Source organism: Giraffa tippelskirchi, chromosome 11, assembly GCF_054371585.1.
Source record: "Giraffa tippelskirchi isolate mGirTip1 chromosome 11, T2T-mGirTip1v1.2.pri, whole genome shotgun sequence".
Lineage (NCBI taxonomy): Eukaryota > Metazoa > Chordata > Mammalia > Artiodactyla > Giraffidae > Giraffa > Giraffa tippelskirchi.
In genome coordinates this window covers 90,521,289-90,543,590 of record NC_137285.1, presented here as the reverse complement: position 1 = coordinate 90,543,590, position 22,302 = coordinate 90,521,289, and the positions used below count along the sequence as shown (strand labels likewise).

The 22,302-nt window shown below is 44.6% G+C and overlaps 1 protein-coding gene and 1 long non-coding RNA gene across 3 annotated transcripts in view; one reads left to right on the top strand and one right to left on the bottom strand.

Annotated features, from left to right (window-relative positions):
- Positions 1 to 22,302, bottom strand: part of MAML2 (mastermind like transcriptional coactivator 2) — a 404,047-nt gene that overhangs the window by 122,386 nt on the left and 259,359 nt on the right. For both annotated transcript variants that reach the window (XM_081545396.1, XM_081545397.1), the window contains exon 2: positions 14,539 to 16,086. In XM_081545396.1, coding sequence (XP_081401522.1) covers positions 14,539 to 16,086 — 1,548 coding nt within the window. The remainder of the gene's footprint in view (positions 1 to 14,538; positions 16,087 to 22,302) is intronic.
- Positions 16,076 to 19,688, top strand: LOC145527426 (uncharacterized). Its single transcript, XR_014069743.1, has 2 exons — positions 16,076 to 16,242; positions 17,679 to 19,688. It is a non-coding gene; the product is annotated as an uncharacterized LOC145527426 (long non-coding RNA).

Genomic DNA, 22,302 nt, shown 5'->3' with positions numbered 1-22,302 from the left:
ATCAGGGATCGAACCTGGGTCTCCCACACTGCAGGCAGATTCTTTACCAGCTGAGCCACCGATAGTCGACCAACGTGAGAGTAGATAGACAAATAGAGAAACACGAAGGAGCCAGAAGCAGGGACTCTGACAAAGGAAAGACTTGAAGAGATTCCCAGCATGGTGGCCTGAAGGCTCGGATGACGCTGTGTCAGCAGACCTAGAGAACACCCAGCAGGCTCCAGGGGAAACAAACCCAGGAAAGGAAATGGAGCCGAGAGAGTCTCTGACAGGAATCACAGTGAGGAAAATGTACTGAGATGTTTTACAGAGCTGCTGGCTGGTATGAGAAGACTTAGCCAGAGAGTCAAAGAAACTTCACAAATGAAAAAAAAAGTTGGACCCTTCACTCGGGAGAGGAATTATAGTTACATATACTGCTGGTCTTAGCAGAAAACACTGTTTCTCTCTTCATGATCCTGAAAACACTGATAAGGACTTAAGTGAAATTTTGACATAACCCTATGGTAGCAAAGGGGAGAGAGGTAGAAAGAGCTGCGAACAGAACGAAAAGCTTCATCCATTATAATCAGAAGTAGTAGGTAGTGCTCGAAATGAATAAATCAAGAGGTATTTGGTATGGATAAAATTAGAAATATGACGAAGCAGCAGCAACTCAAACGATGACAATGCTTCCTCTAGAGACTAAGGGTGAGAGACGGGGTGCCAGCGAGTGGCTTTTGCATTTTAGCGCTGCTTGTCTTTTAAAATTATGTACATGTTACTTTGATAAAAGTAAAAATTTTACAATGAGGACAGTAACTATATTTTGGGCTTCCCTGGCGGCTCAGCAGTAAAGAATTTGCCTGCCAATGCAGGAGCTGTGGGTTTGATCCCTGGGTCGGGAAGATTCCTTGGAGTAGGAAATGTCAACCCACTCCAGTATTCTTGCCTTGGGAAATCTCATGGACAGAGGAGCCTGGAGGGCTACAGTCCATGGAGTCGCAAAGAGTCGGACATGATTTAGTGGCTATGCAACAACAGCAACAATTCTATTTTATACACATAAACTTCAGATTACAGAATAAAACTATAACAAAAGAAGTAAAGAAGGTCTAATCAGACCTTCTTGAGTAATCACTCAAGGTAAAATATTGAGCAACAAGTCTGGTTCCAGAATATTCCTCTGCTGTGGCTCTTATCCCCATGCAGCCCTTTTCATACTGTTCATGGGGTTTGTGTGAAGCTCCAATATGTTGGCCACCAGACACGAAGAGCTAACTCACGGGAAAAGACCTTAATGCTGGGAAAGATTGAAGGCAGGAAGAGAAGGGGGAGACAGAGGATGAAATGGTTGGATGGCATCACTGACTCAATGGACATGAGTTTGAGGAAACTCCTGGAGATGGTGAAGGATTGGAAAGCCTGGCATGCTGCAATTCATGGGGTCGCAGAGTTGGACATGACTTAGTGACTGAAGAGCAACAATGCAGCCCCTACCCCATAGCATATTGATTTGTTGTATTTCTTACAGCAGCTGGCATGGCTTTCTGTATACATGAGGTGCTTAAAATATTTGTTGAATGATAAATATACCAATGGCTGATTTATTTTTCATGGCAATTTTTAATGAGTTTGGTGGGTCACATCTGAAGTTTAAAGTTTTGCTTTGTTTTATATGGAGGGAGAAGATTATAACTTAAATGGATTTGAGAAGTCTCCCTGAAATCTGATTCTGAGGTAGACATTCCACAGGTCTAATCTACTTTACACAGTGCAAGGGTTTGCCAGAGACTCATTCAAAACAATTGATATTTGAGTGAGGCAATCTAATGGGAATTTTAATTATGCATTCCTATATGATTTCTAATCTCTGCTCTTGGGATAAACCAGAACTCTGGTTTGTAATCTTTGCCCTAAAGGAACCCTGAAAGGGGGAGGGGAGGAAAGAAGTATTCTTGCTGCTGCTGCTGCTGCTAAGTCGCTCCAGTCATGGCTGACTCTGTGTGACCCCATAGACGGCAGCCCACCAGGCTCCCCCGTCCCTGGGATTCTCCAGGCAAGAACACTGGAGTGGGTTGCCATTTCCTTCTCCAATGCGTGAAAGTGAAAAGTGAAAGTGAAGTCGCTCAGTCATGTCCGACCCTTAGCGAATCCATGGACTGCAGCCCACCAGGCTCCCCCGTCCATGGGATTTTCCAAGCAAGAGGACTGGAGTGGGTTGCCATTGCCTTCTCCGAGTATTCTTGCTAAAAGTGTATGAAAACCACTGAACAGAGTTGTAGAAAACATTACGTCTGACCACATTATCTCAGCTTGCTGGGGAAAAGTAGTCACTGAATTAAAATCTAGGATTTTGGCCTCAGATTTCATAATGCAGCTTAATAACAGAAACATCAAAGTAAACACTGTCAGCATCTTCACAAGATTCCCAGTGGAAAATGTCTGTCACGTTACCTAATTCCCCCAGTGATAAATGGGCCTTTGAATTTACTTCCAGGAAAAACTGTGCTTGCATTGATGAACTAGGACACTTTCTTTTATATTAAAATTAAAAAGAACCCCTACATCCCCACATGATTCCTTTTGCTTTAGTTGCCTGGAAACACAGAGTTAAATGAGAGTTCAGTTTTGGAAATCACCCACTGGAAGTGTCTACTAACATTTGGATTAAACAAATTGGATGGATTTGGTTTGGAGGGTCCTTATTTTGTAAAGAGAAGCAAGCCAACACTTGTGAATTGCCTACCAGGTGCAGGCCTTGTATCTGTTGTATGTCTTATGGGTTATTTCATGGAATGTGTTCAAGAATTCTATAAAATAGGTGGTGTTCTCACTTTACAGATGATGCAGTTCAGTTTCAGGGATATTAAGTAACTTGGCCATGACTGTGGTCATTAAGGCACTTACAACATTTTTAGAAGTAAGCAATGTATAAAGTCTCAATAATGTACATTTTATATTCAGATCAGTGTCAAATTATTCAAACCTATAATTCAAGAGCATACAGCCTCTGATTTCAAGATCACATAGCCTATAACACACACACACACACACACACACACACACACACACACACACCCCATAACTTCATTTTTTTTAATCCTTTACTGAGTTTTAAAGTTAATTTTTATTGGAGTCTAGCTGATTTATTTCCCTTCCTTCTTTCTTCTTTCCTCCTCTCTGTTTCTGTGCCTGTATGTTGGGACTTTCTCTGTTAATCCTTGGAGGTACAAAGATGAATGATAAACAAACTCTGGTCTCAAGCTTACTGCTTAGTGGAGGGGTTAAAATACAGACTTAACAACAATTAAAGGTTGAAAAAAGCAATGAATGCGATAAGAGATGCAGAATGCTTTATGAGTTCAGAGGGAGAAGGGAAATTCTAGGGTCCGAACTCACTAGGCATTCACAGTTCACTGGACCAAGCAGATACTTAAATGGAAGTATAATGCAATGTTTAAGAACTGTACTGGAGGAGTTTTCACTATACTGAGTTCACCAAAGGAGGGAGAAATGGGACTGTGCCTATTTCACAGCCTGAGGAAGGCTGATGACAGCAGCGTGGGCAGTAAGGGCAGGGATAGAGGGGGCCAGGGTCTGGGGGTCCAGGACATCTCAACAGCTGTCTGCGCTGGTGAACAGGATCTGTGGCCAGTGCAGAAAAGGCAGTGGTTGAGCAAAAGACCCTCAAAGGGAGGAGAGCTGGTCCTGAGAAGTAGAAGGCGCGCCAACGAGGGAATGAATCTTGGGTAAGGCTGTAATTCCAGGAGGAAGGCCACAGACATGTCTGGAACCCCAGCCACTGGCTTCAGCCCTCAGGAGTACAGAGCAAGGCAGAATTTCTTAGACTCACTCCCCAGCCCATTACTGGGAGGGACGGGGGAATTGCAATAACATGAACATGCAGTAGTAGACACGGAGAAGAGAAAGAGGTGTGGATGATCATCAATGGCCTCCATAGTACCACCCGGGAAGGTGGTCTAAAGTGGACAAGGAAGAATTTTACTGACTCAGAGGTCCTGAGCCTGGTTACGGGGAAATTAGGGTCTCACAGGGGAAGGAGGGCAGATGAGAAGTTATTCTGAAAGGGTGTTGAGGACTTGAGCATGCTTGAAGATAGAAAGGGAGCTATAAGAGATCAAATGGATGGACCAAGTCCTCTGGAGCAAGAGCGGAAGTCCAGAGTTGGCCATAGAGAAGCCATGTGTGAGAGGCGGGGGTGGGGGAGAACAGGGCAGAGGATCAGTGAACCGGCAGGGACATTCTAGGGTCCCTGCCCTAGACAGAAGGCAGGAGCTTCCTGGGCCCATAGCAACTGCACGTTCAAAATCTCTGGAATGTCCTTGGCATATAGATCTGGTGAAGGTCTCCGTGCCCCTCGCCTGGGGCCCCCCCCAGTGTATTCCCTACACTGCAACTTTTCTGCAGAGCAGATCTGTTTCTTTAACATTCAACATGTCTGAATTTTGCAGCTACTCTGTGGTAGGCACTACTCTTGGAAAGGAAATGGCAACCCATTCCAGTATTTTTGCCTGGAGAATTCCATGGATGGAGGAGCCTGGCAGGCTACAGTCTATGGGTCGTAAGAGTTGGACATGACTAAGTAACTAAGCCCAGGCACAGCTGTGGTAGGCAACAGCTATGCCTCTGTTTAAAAAACAACCTGTAGGCTTCTCTCCATAACTTTCTGTTGCCCTCAGGATGAATTCCTGACCTCCTTACAATGGTGTTTAAGGCTCCTTATGATCTGGCCCCTGCTTACCACTCTAGTCTTATCTGTCCTCTCCTGACCTTGCATTCTGCAGTCCAGCCACATTGAACTGCTTGGAATCTTCCAAAAGAGCTCAACATCTGCCTGGAAGGCCTTCTCCCATCTACCTCACTAATTCCTATTCCTTGAGGTAGGCGCGTAGATGATACCTCCTCCAGGAAACCTTTTCTGGTTCCCAAGGCTGTATTAGGTGCTTCATCTCTGTATTCCCAGATTAGCTGACAGTGACCTCTATCAGAAACCTTATAAAACAATATGATAATCACTTGCTCCTATCAATTACTTAAGAGGAGGGATTGTGTTTGGTCATTATTGGTAAATTATTAATGTTCTATACCTGTGGCTGATTTATGTTGAGGTTTGACAGAAAACAAAATTCTGTAAAGCAATTATCCTTCAATTAAAAAAAAAGCTAAAAAAATCACATGGAATATCATTGATAAAATTCTTCATTGTTTTTATCAATAATATCGGACAGCAAGGAGACTGACCCGGTCAATCCTAAAGGAAATCAAGCCTGAATATTCATTGGAAAGACTGAAGCTGAAGCTCCAATACTGCGGCCACCTGATGCGAAGAGCTGACTCACTGGAAAAGACCCTGATGCTGGGAAAGATTGAAGGCAGGAGGAGAAGGGGACGGCAGAGGATGAGATGGTTGGATGGCATCATCAACTCGACGGACATGAGTTTGAGCAAACTCCAGGAGACAGTGAAGGACAGGGAAGCCTGGCGTGCTGCAGTCCATGGAGTCTCGAAGAGTCACACATGACTGAGCAACTGAACAGCAACAACAATTGTTGATAAAACTCTTACTTACATGATTCCCCAGGGTATAAGTCAGTCCAGCTTCCATCAAAAGTGCTTGTGCCTGATCTCTTTCCACAGGATTAGCCCATGGGACAGTTGAGAGTGAATTCTCTGAACTGCTGTCAGGCCCACGGGCAAATGTCTTAAGGGCAGACTTGGTATGGAGGAAGGTGGAAGGGCTAGCTCCACCTTCTGAGGAGGAGAGGGTGGGTGAGTTGGTGACCGTAAGCCCTCAGAACAGAAGGAAGGATGGTGGGCCAGTGGTACAAGTCCTTTGTTCATTTCTTCAGCAAATATGTTGTAGGTGCCAACCACAGAGTAGACCTATTAGGGACTGGAGTATGAGGGTGAGCAAGAGGGACACGATTCCTGGCTTCAAGTGGCGTGTAGTTCAGTTGAGCAAGACACACGAGAACAAAGATGATGAAAGAGAGAAAGGAGAGGCAACCAGCAGAGAACACAATATGGGCGCTAATCCAGATTGGGAGGCCAGGGAAACCCTGTGGAAGAAACGGCTTAGTAGAGACTGAGAAAGCTTAGGGTTAGGTTAGCCAGCCAGGGTAGAGGAGAATGTTCCAGAAAGAACAGTGTGTTTGAAGACTTGCCTGAGGGCAAAAGCCTGGTACTTCTCAGGACTTGGGGGACACATCTATTGGAGGGAGCTGGAGGGCACTGTGTCCAGCCGTCTGAGGGCACAGAGGGGTCAAAGGGCAGGAAGTAGAATGCTGGGACTAGAAACCAGTCAATCTGGGGTGCTTGGTGGGAGCCAGGTCACACGGGACTTTCAAAGCTACACGAGGAGCTGTATTTCATTCTGAGAAAATGAAGACCACTTAAGGGGCTGAGGCAGGTGACAGATATGGTTAAATTCCCATTTTAGAATGCTCACTCCACTGGCAGGTTGGGAGGATGGCAAGGACACAGGCCAGACAGCAAGGACTTGATGCGAGAAGGATAATGTTTTGCCCATGGGTATGTCCACTCAATTCATTCACCTGAGCCAGAGGCTTGCGGGACCCAGAGGTGGCCTGCCAGCTCACCAGGCTCTCCCCAACACGCATCCTTTTCCAGGAAAAGTCTCTTCACTCTTGTTGCCAATAACAACTCCAGTGGCTAAATGTCCTCACCACCCCCTTTTCCAGGCCTGCCATAAAATGGGTCTCAAAGGAGTCCAGGGAACAGAGGCGAGTTCAGAATTGGGCTGTTCCTAAAGAGTGAAACAGGAGAGGGTACAGACAAAGGGAGAGGGGACTCGACAAAGGCTCAGAGACACAAAGTCGAGATGTGAGCCAAAGATGTGTGGGCCACAGGACGCAGGGCCAGAAAAGCTCCTTGTTGATGAAGTTGATGTTTCCTAAAGGTGGAGCTGGACTGAAGCTCCTGTGAAAAGCAAACTGTGGAAAATGCCAGTGATTCACGGTGGAGGGAATCAGCAGTAGAAAGAAAGGGAAACAAGTCAGCTACCTCCATTCTTCCATCCTCAGGGACCTCGAAACTTGATTTTTGTAGAATGCACAGGAGGGTACTCACTGGCCTCCCTCTATTCTGCTCTAAAGAAGGAGCCATGTTATTGTTTGCATTCATTGCATAAAATGCAAATATTCATCCAGAGTTCTCTGCTTAGCATCCAGAGAGCTGCCTGGGCTCTGTGTATGTAAGTTGAATCTTCCTTGCTTGCACCACAATGTACTAATAAAAGAGTAAGATGATTCACTCACATCACATCTCCCTGATCCAAGAAGTCTAAATATTTATGTGGTCTTTTGTTTCAAACCTAGAACTTCTTATTGTAAACACCTTCTGAATCTCAAGTCTTTGTGCCTGACTTTAATTAACCATTAATAGGAACATTTACTCATTGGTGTGCAGGCTAAATGGGTTTTGGCTTCCTTTCGATTTCACAAGAAGAATCCACACCACCCCCCTCTACCGAACTGATAAGAACTGACATCTGATTAGAAAAGGTAAAACTAATTAGAACTGGTGCAAAGGGGATTGTTTGAGTCACTTACATTAATGCACATTACAGTTAAATATCTGTCAGATTTTCCATTAACCCTCTTGCATTTCCATCTCCAGGATCAAATCTATTTCTTAACCTCATACCCCCTTTTTCCCTAGTTAGTAACTTGGTATTCAACAGGCTAAATTACCACTAATGCTTTAAACGCACAGCTCTTATGGATGGATGCAAGCCATGGACAAAGACCTTGAAATGAGAATAATAGAAGCCATTCCCCTAACGATGGATTTAAACCCTAGGTATTATGATTCCAAGGCTAACATGCTCTTCTTGCTACTATGTTTATTTCTTTATGGAGGGAATCAAGAGTTAATTGTCGCTTTATACCAATTCACTTTTGTGATCCAAGCTATTGCATACTAGGATGATAAAGTGAAATAGAAATGAAAGTGGAGTATCCACCAGAGTTCTAGTCTATAAAAGGTTAAAATAACATGTTCAAAGTTGAACTTGAAAACTTGGGGGGAGGGCCCAGATGATTCAGGCTCAGTTACTACATAAAGTGGATTTCAGGATGAGAATGAGATAGTAGGTGTACCCAATGGGAACCCGATAGTATTAGGGACAGATGTCTCCTTCTGATTAAAAACTCACTGAGGAGAGGAACCATGCCTTCCCGATCTTTTCGATGAATGCCATGAGGATTCTTTGGATCACTTAAGCTTTTAGTCTTCAATTCCGGACACACTGTAGGTTCTCAGTAAATTTTCATCATATGAATGAATGAATATATGCAAAAAGTATGGTTTCACCCTCCTGTGAAACTCTGTGACCCTGAACAGTTTCTGAAATCTTGATGGCTCATGTTAAAGGAAAAGAGAGTGATTAAATTTTCTTTATCAGTTCAAAAATCTAACAAAGCCTTTGGATTTTTTGCTTTGCAGACTAAATCACATACCACTCACTTGGGTTTTTTCCATTTTTATCAGGGATCAGAGGTACCGTAAGAGGTACAGTAAGCCCGGCAACAAATCAGCCTAGCAACAGAAGCAGGAGTAAGTCCACAGTATGATGAAAATAGAGCAACTTGAAAACACTCTCTGATGTTTTAATTTTTTTAAACTTAAAACATTTTATTTTCCCCCTTACTACATCATACCTTCATCTTTTTTCTCAGTTGTAGTATCAGTAGATACTACTGATAGAGTAGATACTCAACAAATATTTTTTTCTTTTTTTAAATTTATCTATTTTTTACTTTACAATATTGTATTTTTTTTGAATGAATGAATACAGCTATTGCTAGAGTAAAGAATAGAACTGTACTGAACTTAGCTTGGAATCTTTAGTTCCTGGCTCCAGGTTGGGCAAACAGGAAACTAGAGATCTGTGGATTGGGACAAGGCAACTGCAACAAAACTGGCTTAAATTTTGTCTGATGTAGAAAAAACTGAGAATGTAGACAACGGTGAAATGTCAAACAGATATCACAAAGAAAGACCCTGTTAGCACAACTCAGACCACCTATAGCTATTTCCTTAGGCGGCATGGTATTTATCACTTGGCTTAAAATCAGATGAGTTACTGACTAACTCGGAGCAAGTTATTTAACCTCTCTAAGCCTCAGTGTCCTCATTTACTGATATTAAAAAAAGATGAATAATATCTACCATTTGGATGGTGAAGGACAGGGAAGCCTGGAGTGCTGCAGTCCAAGGGGTCACAATGAGTCAGACACGACTGAGTGACTGAACAACAACCATTGCGATGATTTATATATGGCACAGAGTTGCTACTCTTGTTAAAATAAACCAATAGAACACAGGCCAAAATCTCTTCTGCTAATTTTGCCGGTCAAGAGTTTTCAGTACAAATTATATTAACATATGTGTCTGGAAATTTATTCTGGATCCTGGCCTTAGCACTAGTTTCACGGGGCATTAGAAACAAACTTTGCTTCCTTTGTAAACATAAATGATGAACTATCAAGGATAAAATGAAAATATAAAAATACTACTCCTCTCCTATCATGGGCAACAGTTAGTATATTTGTACCAGCTCTTTTCCCTTTTGCCAGCCTAACCCAGCCAAGGTAAGTCATAATGGAAATCATCAAATGGTTGAGGGTCATTTGTGATGACCATCTAGACTCATCTCCTGAGTCTCTATCCTAATTTCAACTCTAGATTTTAGGTCACTTGTGAAATCATGAGTTTGTTACCATCTTTCAAATTCACTCTTGGATTCTGAGTATACTCACTAATCTTGTTTCCCAGCATTTTTAGGATTTTGGCTAGGTTCCGTCTTTGGCCCTTTATGCTCCTGACTTCCCCTCACTGGATTCTGGCCCCTAAAACCAAACCCGGGCACTAGCCTAACTGACTGACCCTTTAACCAACCTCTATCCCTCAGCAAAGGGGTGAGTTGAATGTTATACTGTTGTAGAACTCTGAATTCATATTTTTCTACTAGAAAAGGCATTCCCAATTGATTGAAGGTTCTATTTCTTCTCTGGAACTTTCTCTGGGCAGTTATAAGGATTCAGAAGCATTGTCAGTACATGAGAGCTGCAGTGAGTTCCCATTCCTCCAACCTCAGCCAGGCCAATCGGGAAACAATCTTTTGAGTGTTCATCTTTAAGATTAGCTACACCCAAGATTAACTTAAAGATGAGGGGAGGAGAACACTGCTTGATTTATGTCAATGGTTGATATATAGAGTACTGAAGGCTAAACTTGGCTAAGTAGAGAGAGTGGGTTGAGGTTCCTAATATATGATCGAAGAACTTGGCTTTAAACTAAAAAGGAAATGTACAAATTTATGTTTTGGTCATAACAAACCATCCATTCACTGGCTGCCTTCCCTCTCAGAATTTTTAGAGATGGGAAAATTCTAAACCAAATATAGAATCCACTCGAGTTTCATGGCTCTAATGTTAGAAAAAAAAAATTTCACGCTATCAAGTGTCTGATTATATAGCTCTGAAAAAGACCGTATTCTAGTTGAAGAGGTTAAAGGCTTTGAATTGAACTCTCATGAGCCCTGGTCAACCAATAATTCTCTTACACCTTAAAGCAAGTATTCAGTGACTTGAAGATAAATCAGAACTGCATGCACTACACCCCTCTCCTGCCCTCTCCCATAACCTTCCAATAGGAAAAAGAAGAAAATTATAGCCAGGAGGTATTTCCATTTGCCAGGCCCCAAACACCAGCAAGACAGAGTTGCTGAAGACATTTTGTGAAACACCAAATACCATTTTTTCTCCCAGCTTCCAGGGAATGGATTACTTAAAACCACTCCAGGCATGGAACGATAAAAATGTCTCCAACAATTCGATTATTTTGCATCCAACTCTTGGATGTCATTCACATCTAGGAGAACAGAGGCAGGAGGGTACCCAATAAAGAGAGAAGGACATATGAACCCCTCAATTTCAGCCTCTGCCTGAGCATGCAGCCCTGTGTGGGTTCAGAGTTCTGAGGGTGAAGAGAAGGTCATCTTTGTGTAGCCTACTGGGTAAATTCTAAACAAATGATCAACAAATTCGATCTACTATTTTGTAGCCGAGAGCCAAGATTTCCATCATTCCTAAAGCTAGAGTGTCCCAATTAGCATATCTCATTAGTAAATCTTCCTGTGTTTGACACAAAGTGAGTATGACAAGTAGAAAAAAAAAAATCCATGACAACTATTTTTGTTCAGGATTCTTTAGTTGATAAACATAAGAACTGCTTAATTTCCAATCCCTGCTTGCCCATGTCTTTGGTTGCGAGTATCAGAGATTTGGCTAATCTGAGATGAGAACACAGATCTCTACTCTCTGCTATGAATGGCAGAGTTAAAACTACCCTCTTGGAGTTGAGAATACTTAGCAACATACCGGATGAGCCAATAAAAATGGAAAAACCTAGAAATATGTACATTCAAGTGAAAATCACTTCTCAAAATGATCATCTTGGGAAGCAACTCATTTATTTTCTTTATTATCTTCAGAGAAAGTTCACAAAGAAAATTTGAAATGCAGTTCCATCATATTGTAGTTATTCTTTGTTTTTTGACCCAATGCAGCGATACTCAGTTTTGACTGTTTTCAAAAATAACCCCGACAGGATGAATATTATTGTATTGATAATAATCTCCTTGATGTGCTAAAAGCTCTGAAGACAATCCCTGGAAAAAAACTCTGCAACTGTATTGAACAACAGCACCATGATTAGAATGGGCCCAACCCCTCTAAACGTGAATGCTTTCAAGAGGGTAACATTTATTTGACTCCAGAGCTGTGATACACTTGCTCACAACTCAGACACAGGACACTCCAGTCATACTTCATTGAACCGTTGAGTCGGAAGGGACAATACAGTTCAATTGATAAGGCTGAGGATTAGGCTTTGAATGGAGAGCCATTGCCTGCCAACCAATGTCGCCCACCATTTCTGCTACCTGAGGTCCTTCTTGAAGGTGAAAATTATCTTGGCATCATAAATGTCGCATGCACCAGGAAAAGTGAAAAACTATCTAACACACCGGAAGATGCTTGTCAGCTTGTCCATTAGCACCCATTGGTGTGCTTGGGTCCTGGGGAGCTGGGGTAGAGGCCAAGGGGTCGGAAATGTGACATGAGCAATGGAGGCGGAAACAGGACAGAGGATGTTGGAGGTGGCAGCAAGGCTCCCAAAGAAGGGCTAGTGGGACACCAAAGAGCTATATTTCCTGTTGCACATTGTTTATTTTGGTTAAGCTTCGTAACACTCATTCTCAGGAATGTCAAGGGTCACACAGATATTTTTTGATTCTTTTCTTTAACAACTGTGAAGGTAATTCAAGATGAGACTTTATTCCCCTGCAAACTGAATTTACTATGTAGATTATGTAAATATGGCTCAGTATTCTAAGAAATATTTCTTTTGAAAATTTCACAATGATCTACAAACTCATTTCTGAGCAAATCCTACTTGTGAGTGGTACAGCCTCATGGCTGAAAGTACAGCCTTCAAAGTAGACCATGAGAATCATGAGCCTGCTACTTGTTATCTGTGTGACTTTGGAAAACTTACTTAACTTCTCTGAGCCTCAACAGTCTCACTTGTAACATGAAAATAATGGTAATTACTTTATATGAGTAAAATGAGATACCAGTAAGGGAGACAGAAGTCATGTCAGTTATAAATAGTCAATAAATCATAACTCTTAGTAATATCTCATTATTTATTATTTCCACTTTTACGGTCAAAAGTCCAGGCCCAGGAAAGGTAAATCACTACCCACTCACCATAGTGCTAGACAGAATTAAGGTTAGTTCTCTTTTATTCCTCTAGTACTGCTTATGTTAAAATCTGAGACTTACTACAAGGGATCTCCTACATAAAAGTAATGCTTGTTAAAAATATTTTGATTTCATATAAGGCCTTTTCCATGATAAGCACAGTAATAGCAACTTTATTCTAGACTCTGGCCTGAGAAAGATATCACTTATTCTCCCCAAATCCTAGGATATATATTATCACCCTCATTTACAGGTGAGCAAACTAAGGCTTACAGAGGTTCACTGGTTTGCTTGAGGTTCATACAGCTAGAATATCCGAGTAAGAATTTAAACCCAGATTCAGTCACAGCAAAATAGCTACACATAATATTAGAAAGTAATTCTGCAGTACTGTTTGTTTTCAAATGATCCCCAATTTACCCATGTTAAAAATGGAACTTTGTAAAATATACACAGCACTCTACTCCAAGTCCATTCTTCACAATCTACGATTTAGAAAAACACATTTTGTAGGGGGTTAAGAACTGAAAGCTTTCCTTGGGACACAGCTCTTGACTCCTGGTTGGGTCTGGTTTTCTCCTGGCGTATATCTAGGGCAAAGGTTAGCTTGGCCACGGTCCATGCGGCCGGTGGCGTTCTGTTCTGGGCAGCAGCTACACAAACGACTCGAGGCCTGTGATTGGAATCAGGCTCTGTGCCGTCATTCTGTCCTGACGTATGGTTTTGACATGTCACACGCTGTCTTTGTGCTTGGACACTAACAGAGACCTGTCAAATTACAGGCACAGAGCAACATTCAGCCTCCCTTCCTGCCTGCCTGCCTCACTCATTCCAGGAAGGGGTTTTTCCTTTCAAATTCCCTGGGGAGCAGCTCTGATTCACCAGTATGTGCTCTGGAGACAGAGCTATCTCCTCATACGATTCCTGTTTAGGGCAGAATAAGGCCTCCGCTTTATGTTAACCGCAGGATATAAGGTAATCACAGAGTTTTTTTTCTATTTGTTGTCATGACAATTTCACCCTTTAACGCTTAACTCACACATTACTTTCTCCAGCCATCTTCCCTGATGTCCCCCTGCTCAGTAAATACCCAACCTTCGTGTTCCATATCATTATCCTTTCCACTTGGTGTTAAAATGATTGTTTTTAAAGCCTGTCGCCCTCTCCAGACTGAACTTTCAGACAGAGAACACGTCTTACTTGAGGGGGGTACTCAAGCCTTTTATGCACGACCGTGGAGTCACAGCAGGATCTACTATGATGGGCTGGACGTTTAGACATTTCGGTGGGTCGGTGTGGGTGGATATTTGTCATTCAACACTCTTAATAGCACGTCAGGCCTTATTTCAGTACTCAGCATAATCACAACATCATGCACGTGGCAGGTACTCGGAATACGTATGTTGACTTAATGACTGATTTATCGACTGAACGAATAGGCACCAGGCATGGGCATAGCAGAAGATTACTGACAACCGGACATGCCACTAAAGGCACTGATCCTCAGGCAACATTCTTAACAAGCAAGAGCAGACCCCAGAGACAGTGCCGCTCTACCAGGAAGATGCTCTTGCCTCTGGACGCCTCAAGGGAACCCTCAGGAGGTCTTCAGAGGCATCCGTGAGGACTGCTGCTGTCTTTGGGGTCTTGAGCCTGTCCTGACACAGCACAGGGGTAAACGGAGCATGGTGACCGAGCTCGGCGGTATCTGGGGACTCTGGGTGGGGAGGCGCACGGCCCTTACCTGTCTGTGCTGCTGGGAGACTTGGTAGCCCAGTCCTGTGACAGGCTGACTCTGCATCTTCTGCAGCAGGATCTTTTGCTGGAGTGGTAACGGGGCCCTCAGCAAGGGCTGATTCGGGAGAGGCTGGGTGGGCTGGGCCGCTGGCTGCTGTGCTTGTGGTGGCGGCGGCGGCTGCTGCTGCTGTTGCTGTGGCGGCGGCGGCTGCTGTTGTTGCTGTTGCTGCTGCTGTTGTGGCTGCTGCTGCTGCTGCTGCTGCTGTGGCTGAACCGTGATGGAGCTCTGCTGCGCCTGCTGCTGGGTGTAATGCAAGAGTGAAGGCTTGCTCTGGGAAGGCAACACGGAAGGCATCTGCTGGTTGGCTTGATCTGAGTTAAAATGGAACAAAGGCTTGGTGCTGCCGTGCCGGGGCTCCATGGCCGGGTGCGGGTTGTTCAGAAAGCTCCGGCTGAGGTCCTGCGGCTTGGGCTGCAGGAGCACGTCCAGCGGCCCTCCCTGGGCCGAGGCGCCGGCCTTGTACAGGTAGTTTGCCATGACCTTCGACTGGTTGCTGCCGCCCGCGACCCCCGGCATGGGGGCGCTCTGGGGGCTGAACGGCTGCTGGCCGAAAGAGGGGCTGGGGATTTTCTCCTGCCCAAAGGGACCTGGGGAGGGCCCTGCCGAGGAGGGCAAGGCTGGCCAGCTGGAGGGCTGGTGCTGCTGCTGTTGCTGGTGCATCCGGACATGCTGCTGCCGGTTGGCGGCAATCTGTTTGAGCTGCTGGGCGTGGGACACTTCCTGCCAGCTGGGCAGGGCCCGGCCCGCTCCGGACGCTGGCGGGGGCTGCGCCTGGCTCTGGGGGACCGAAGGGATCGGGGATGAAGCGGAGAGGCCCGAGCTGGCCATGGAGAACGGGGGCCCCGCGGATGAGGGCCTCAACTGCGGGGAGCCTGAAGGGCCCTGGGTCAGGCCAGGGGAGTATTCGCTTTTGATCACCGTCTTCTCCAGGGGCAAGGACGGCCGGGGAGTGCTCCTCTGGCTCTGCTGCCCCAAGTCGATGTTAAACGGGTCATCCTGCTTTATGGTGGCATTGATCATGTTCTCCAGCTCAAGGTCACTCATGGGAGGCACAGATATGTTGGTCAGTTCGTTAAACAGCTCCTGCAGCTCGGGATCCATCAGCTGCTCTCCGGGATCATCTCCATACCTGCTAGAGAAAATATTCTCCTGGGTCACTTGGCCATCCACGTGCTTGCTGCAAGAGAGCGTCTCTCCAGGTTCCTTCTTCACTTCCTTTAAGCCCATGTTGAACAGACCATTTCCAGGAGAGTGCGTAGGAGGGGGCGGCAATGTGGCAGTCTTTCTCAGGGGTGCTTGGCTCATGGGCAAGGTCCCCGACATCATCTGACTTTGTCCATTATTTATTGGGAGGCCCCCTGGTCCTGCAGTGAGATTTTCGCCGACACGGATTCTTTTGATATCAAGGAACGAGTTGTCGACGAAGCCATTGGGCCTCTTGCTGTTGGCAGGAGACAGGTTAACGATCTGTTTTCTTTTCAAGGAACCCTGGAGCTGAAAGACAGATGGGAAATAGAAAAAATAGAACATGAGATATTAATCCAGATATGCGTGTAGTCAAAGGAGACAGAATGTTTGAATGCTCTTCCATTTACACGTGTGCAGGAGGAATTCAAAAAAGAAAAGCACAAATGCAGCCCAGTCCGGAAGGTAAGGAAACTTAACAGTAGCACAGACAGGGCAAAATGTTTCTGGAGGAGCAGGTCAAGGAAGGGTGGGAGGTCACAGAGGTTCCCATGATTGGTACCCTGGTCTGTGGATGAAGGATCCATCCCATGTCATTGGGAGTTATTGATAATACCTATGATTAATCACCAAAGTAGAGCTGTTTTCTGCAACAGGCCAAGCTATTTCACATGCATGCACACACAACCCACACGGACACAGGCCACTGGACTGAGAATAATTTTGGCCAAGATGGGAAACAGTGTAGAGTCTAAAGCTGAGACCCAATTTCCAGTTTCTTTTGCACAGATTCAATCCCTTCACCACTCTTATCCTCTAAGTGAGTAGTTAGAATGTTTGCCTTGCCTAAGGAGACATTCTCTCTGTTGTTGAACTATTTTTCTTCCTATGATTCTGCTGCTTTGCATCAAGCCCCTGCAGCAACACTGTGTGGGTGCGTGGAATCTGTGGGATTATCACTTATCGTCTGAGACCCTCTAAGCATGGATTTTCCTGGGGATTCATTTTTCATGTGGCCTGTCTCTTGAGACTTTTATCCCAAACCGAGATGTAGAGAGGCACTACTACATGATGGTTAAATACTCAGGCTCTGGAACCGGTTAAGGTGAGCTCAAATTCCAATCTGTCACTGAGTGCTAAGTGATTCCGGCTCTTGACTTCGAGCCTCAATTTCCTTACCTGGAAAGTGGGCACAATAGCACTTAACTCATAGAAAGACAAGAGACACTGGCTCTCTAATTTTACATATGGTATTGTATATGTTTCAATGCTACTCTTTCAATTCACCCTACCCTCTCTTCTCCACTCTCTGTCCACAAGCTTGTACAGGGAGCTCAAATCCAGTGCTCTGTGACAACCCAGAGGGGTGGGATGGGTTGGGAGGTGGGAGGGAGGTTCACAAGGGAGAGGACATATGTATACCTATGGCTGATTCAAGTTGGTATACGGCAGAAACCAACACAACAGTGCAAAGCAATTATCCTCCAATTAAAAATAAAAAAGATTTAAACAAAAAACCAAAACAAATTACCAAAAAGGAAAGACATGAGACATGCAAACATTTAGCACAGGGCTTACCAAAATAAGAACTCAATAAAGTATAGTTTATAAAAAACATGGCTTATTATATTCTCAAAGAGGAGCATCTCTCTAACAGCAACAAAATATTAAAGGACTTCAGTCACTCATTCAGTGATCAGACTGTATTCCATTCACTTCAGACATTATATAGAGAGATTTAAGACCCATACAGCCACACTAGTTAATTAATAAGAAACATAAAATATACACCGTTGATCTTGAGATGCTTGTGGCTTTGCCTCCAAAGTGGGAGGCTATGTGTAGCAAAATGTGGCTTTCCCAGTGCAGCTGAACCACGTCAATTATTTCTGTTTGCTCAGGATAACCGGAAATTACCTGAGGCAGAAGGACATTTCCCAGATACAAAATTCTGTCACTTCTCCTGTCCTCCCTTTTCTCTTACCATCACTCCCCCACCCTCCTGAAGATTCCCAGGTAACTTAATTAGAAAGTGAAATTGATATAACTGAGCACCTATTACTTTGGTCACCTGATGCAAAGAACTGACTCATTTGAAAAGCCCCTGATGCTGGGAAAGATTGAAGGTGGGAGGAGAAGGGGACGACAGAGGATGAGATGGTTGGATGGCGTCACGGACTCAATAGACATGAATCTGAGGAAACTCCGGGAGTTGGTGATGGACAGGGAGGCCTGGTGTGCCGCGGTCTCTGGGGTCGCAGAGAGTTGGACACGACCGAGTGACTGAACTGAACTGAGCAACTATTACATGCCAAGTGTTTAAAGTATGGTTGTTTTATTTTTCTTACTCTTTACAGCAACCCCATTAAATATGTTTTATTTCATAGGTAAGGAAACCAAGGCTCAGGGAGGCTAAGTAAGTTTCCCAGTGTCACACAGCAAATAGATGGGGAAACAGTGGAAAGAGTGACAGACTTTATTTTCTTGGGCTCCAAAATCACTGCAGATGGTGACTGCAGCGATGAAATTAAAAGACGCTTGCTGCTTGGAAGAAAAGTTATGGCCAACCTAGACAGAATATTAAAAAGCTGAGACATTACTTTGCCAACAAAGGTCCATCTAGTCAAAGCTATGATTTTTCCAGTGGTCATGTATGGATGTGAGAGTTGGACTATAAAGAAAGCTGAGTGCCGAGGAATTGATGCTTTTGAACTGTGGTGTTGGAGAAGACTCTTGAGAGTCCCTTGGACAGCAAGGAGATCCAACCAGTCCATCCTAAAGGAGATCAGTCCTGAATATTCATTGGAAGGACTGATGCTGAAGCTGAAACCCCAATACTTTGGCCACCTGATGTGAAGAGCTGACTCATGTGGAAAGACCCTAATGCTGGGAGAGATTGAAGGCAGGAGGAGAAGGGGACGACAGAGGATGAGATGGTTGGATGGCATCACCGACTCAGTGGACATGAGTTTGAGTAAACTCCGGGAGTTGGTGATGGACAGGGAGGCCTGGTGTGCTGCGGTCCATGGGGTCACAAAGAGTCAGACACGACTGAGCGACTGAACTGAACTGAACTGGGTAGTTCTATAGCATGTGTCATTCCCACTATTTGATGCTGGAGTCAGCTTGTTTAGGGGTAAGTCGGGGGGCAGTGAGCACAGAGACATCCTGAATTTCTGGGCACATGATGAGGAACCAGAGGATGGCGGGGATATGGTCTAGGGCTGAATGTGAACAATATGTTTCTTGTCATGTGGTTCAACAATACCTGTTTCATTAATCCATTACCTGTGGTTTTGCCCCCTCATAAGTATATATAGTTATGGTGGATGTACCACGTTGGTATAACCAGTGTTTACCTTTTACCATTGCTAATGAGTAATCAGGAAAAGGAACCCTGACCCAAGCTGGGCCAATCATTCCTTCCAGGAGGATTTTGAAATTGGAGAAAGTGAAATGAGGCTCTTTTTGGGTGGCTGCATGGTTATTTATGGGCTTCCATGATGGCTCAAATGGTAAAGAAACTGCCTGCAATGTGGGAGACCCAGGTTAGATCCCTGGGTTGGGAAGATCCCCTGGAGGAGGAAACAGTAACCCACTCCAGCATTCTTGTCTGGGGAATTCCATGGACAGAGGAGCCTGGCAGGCTACAGTTCATGGGGTCTCAAAGACTTGGACACGGCTGAGCAACTAACACTCTTAACACACAGTCATTTATAAAACCTGCGAAGTGTTGCACCATTATACCAACCAGAGCCACAGAGGAAGAAAGTCTGTAGAAAGAGAATGATGTAGAGAGAAAGAGGTGAGAGCATCTGAGGGCCTGATTTCAATACGAGGCCACCTCTACTGATCTCCTTGTTTTCCTTGATACAGTGTGGAATCTTTATAATAAAGTCTCCTTTTTCCTTAAGCTAACATGAGTTGGGCTTCTGTTACTTTCAGCCAAGAGCCCGAACTAATAAGTCCCATGAGATCTAACACTGGGTGATGAGCAGCTTGCAACAAGGGGGAAGGTGTTCTTTGTACCTGGTTGTGGAGCTTTTATTTTCCCATCTTTGCTATCTCTCCATGTTTCCCTGACTCCCAGTGTCATTTCTCCCCTGATCGAGGCCAACAATATCGCAGAACAATGTCAGTCAACACTACATTTGGCGCACGCTGGAAGTGGTCACTGTCCTCAGGGGGTCAGAGAGAGCACACCCCCTCGGGAGTCAGCCTCGCTGCCTCAAAAGTGGCCATGCTGATTTATTTCAGCAGAAGTTACGTTTTGAAGGTTTTTCATTTTTTTTCACATTGAGTAAAGAACAAACAAAGGAAAACATTCTTTTTCCAGGTTTGGGTTATTGCCTTTGATTTATTTTCCACTGCTTTGAAAAAACCTGTTCTTCCAGATTCTCCTACTGCTCAGGCCACTCCCTGGGCAGCTCAGTACATACCCTGGGAAGCAGCTCCAGCACTTTCTCTAAGTTACCAGGATTGGAGAGGCAGTGATAGAATTAGTGCTCACCCTGTTATTGGTGAGCCAGTTGAGGCTGGGAGACTGAATGACTCTTCAAAGTCACACAAATACTAAGCAATAAAGCCCAGAATCAAACCAAGCATTCCCACCACAGAGCCTGTGCTGGGTAGTAAATGCACCCAGGCCCTGAAGAGGGAAGTGTTGCCCACACACAGGTATTGAGGACACTGGCCCAGGGTCTAGTCCTGACTCCGGCATTAATTTGTTTTGCTATTTTAGGTAGTAAATTTTCTCTTCTATGGACCGTAGTTTTCTCCTTTATAAATAAGGTTATCTCTGAGAACACTTTCCCAACTGAACCCAGAAAATAACAGACACCGAGGGAGTTAGAATTGGTTTTTTAGGCATATGTAACATGGTGTAAGGTCACCACCAAGCATAGCTGGATGGGTGACTTAAGCTGGGGAACAGAAGAAGTCCTGCCCAGTGACATGTAGAAGCCATCTCCGTGGATAAAGAGCTTCCACTAGGACTTCATCAGGGATGATCCTTAACCAAGAGAACTGGGAGATAGTCTATGTCCTGCCTTGTAGAAGCTTCTCATCACAGTTACCTTATCAAGGCCCAATGAATGCATAGAGGTGGAGGCACAATACAATCTCAGTGATTCTCAAAGTTCAATCTTTGCTCTGAAATATTTTCTTTGCTGGACTAAAATGCCTCTATCCGATATACGGCTTGGAATTATGGTATAGAGTCTCAAAAAGTTCCGCGACAAAACGCAAGTATTCTAGAAGGAGAAGAGAAGGAACACAGAGAGTCATATCACGAATATCTCAGTCAGAAATAGTTTGTTAGAAAAATTCAGTGCCACCTCACCAGGCCAGGAATAGTCCTAAGGGAATGAGACCCAGGGGAGTGAAGACATGGGTTTACTTTGAGAAAGATGGTGGCTGGACTAAGGAACTTGGGAGCTCCAACAGTGTAGACCTTCCAGGTTGCTGGGGAGATAGGAGGGGGGAGGTAGAGGCAGGGTATATCCTGAAGGCCAGAGAAGCCAGACAATTTCCAGAAAGCAGTTACTAGCGTTGAGAAGGTAGAGGAAAGAAGTTCCAAAACAATCTATCAGTCAGGATGATGCATCCCTTAAACTGGGTAGGTACCAGGCCAAGGGACCACAATAGTCTTAGGGACCCATGAAAATACTTTTAGATGGAAGACAAATTGAACTTTTAGGTTGAGGAAATGTTTTAATATATAATGCGTTGTGTTAAGTCGTGTCTGACTCTTTGAGACCCCATGAACTGCAGCCCGCCAGGCTCCTCTGCTCATGGGGATTCTCCAGGCAAGAATACTGGAGTGGGTTGCCATGCCCTCCTCCAGGGGGTCTTCCTGACACAGGGATCAAACACCTGTCTCTTGCATCTCCTTCATTGGCAGGTGGATTCTTTACCACTGCACCACCTGGGAAGCCCTAGCAATATCTTTATCTTGATAAAGTCATAAAATATCATTTTTAAAATTTTTATAAGGAAGAAGGGGCCTTCGAAAGTAAGGCTGTCCAAGGCCCCCCAGAGGCCCTCCCCTGAGAAGTGCTGTATTCTGAATGCTTATTTCAAGACAGGTGCTCTTCAAACAAGAGTTGTGTAGAGTCCCATGTAATCATCTTCCAGCTTTCTGCACACGTGTTCCGATCTTCATCCTCCAAGTGAAGAAACGGCTGCTCCTAACTCTAAGATCACATAGTGAATAATATGGAGGCGGGTGGCCAACCTGGTCTGGTTCCAAATTCCTCCTCCTTAATCAGTAACCAGACTGCTCACTTTCCTTTCGGCCTTTCATTCGCCACATGCCAACATTGTTCTCAACGCTGGGCACACAGAGAGTCAAGACAAAGGGGTGATAGAATGGAGACGCATGGCAGGTACAGGGCAAGGGTAAGGGCATTTGGGGCTCAGAGGGATGGACGCGAGGGAGAACGGGGTCGTCCCTGGGTGGAGGTTGACAGTGAAGGCTCAGAACATAGCCCTCAAGGCTCCAACAGAAGAAAGGAAAGAGACAAA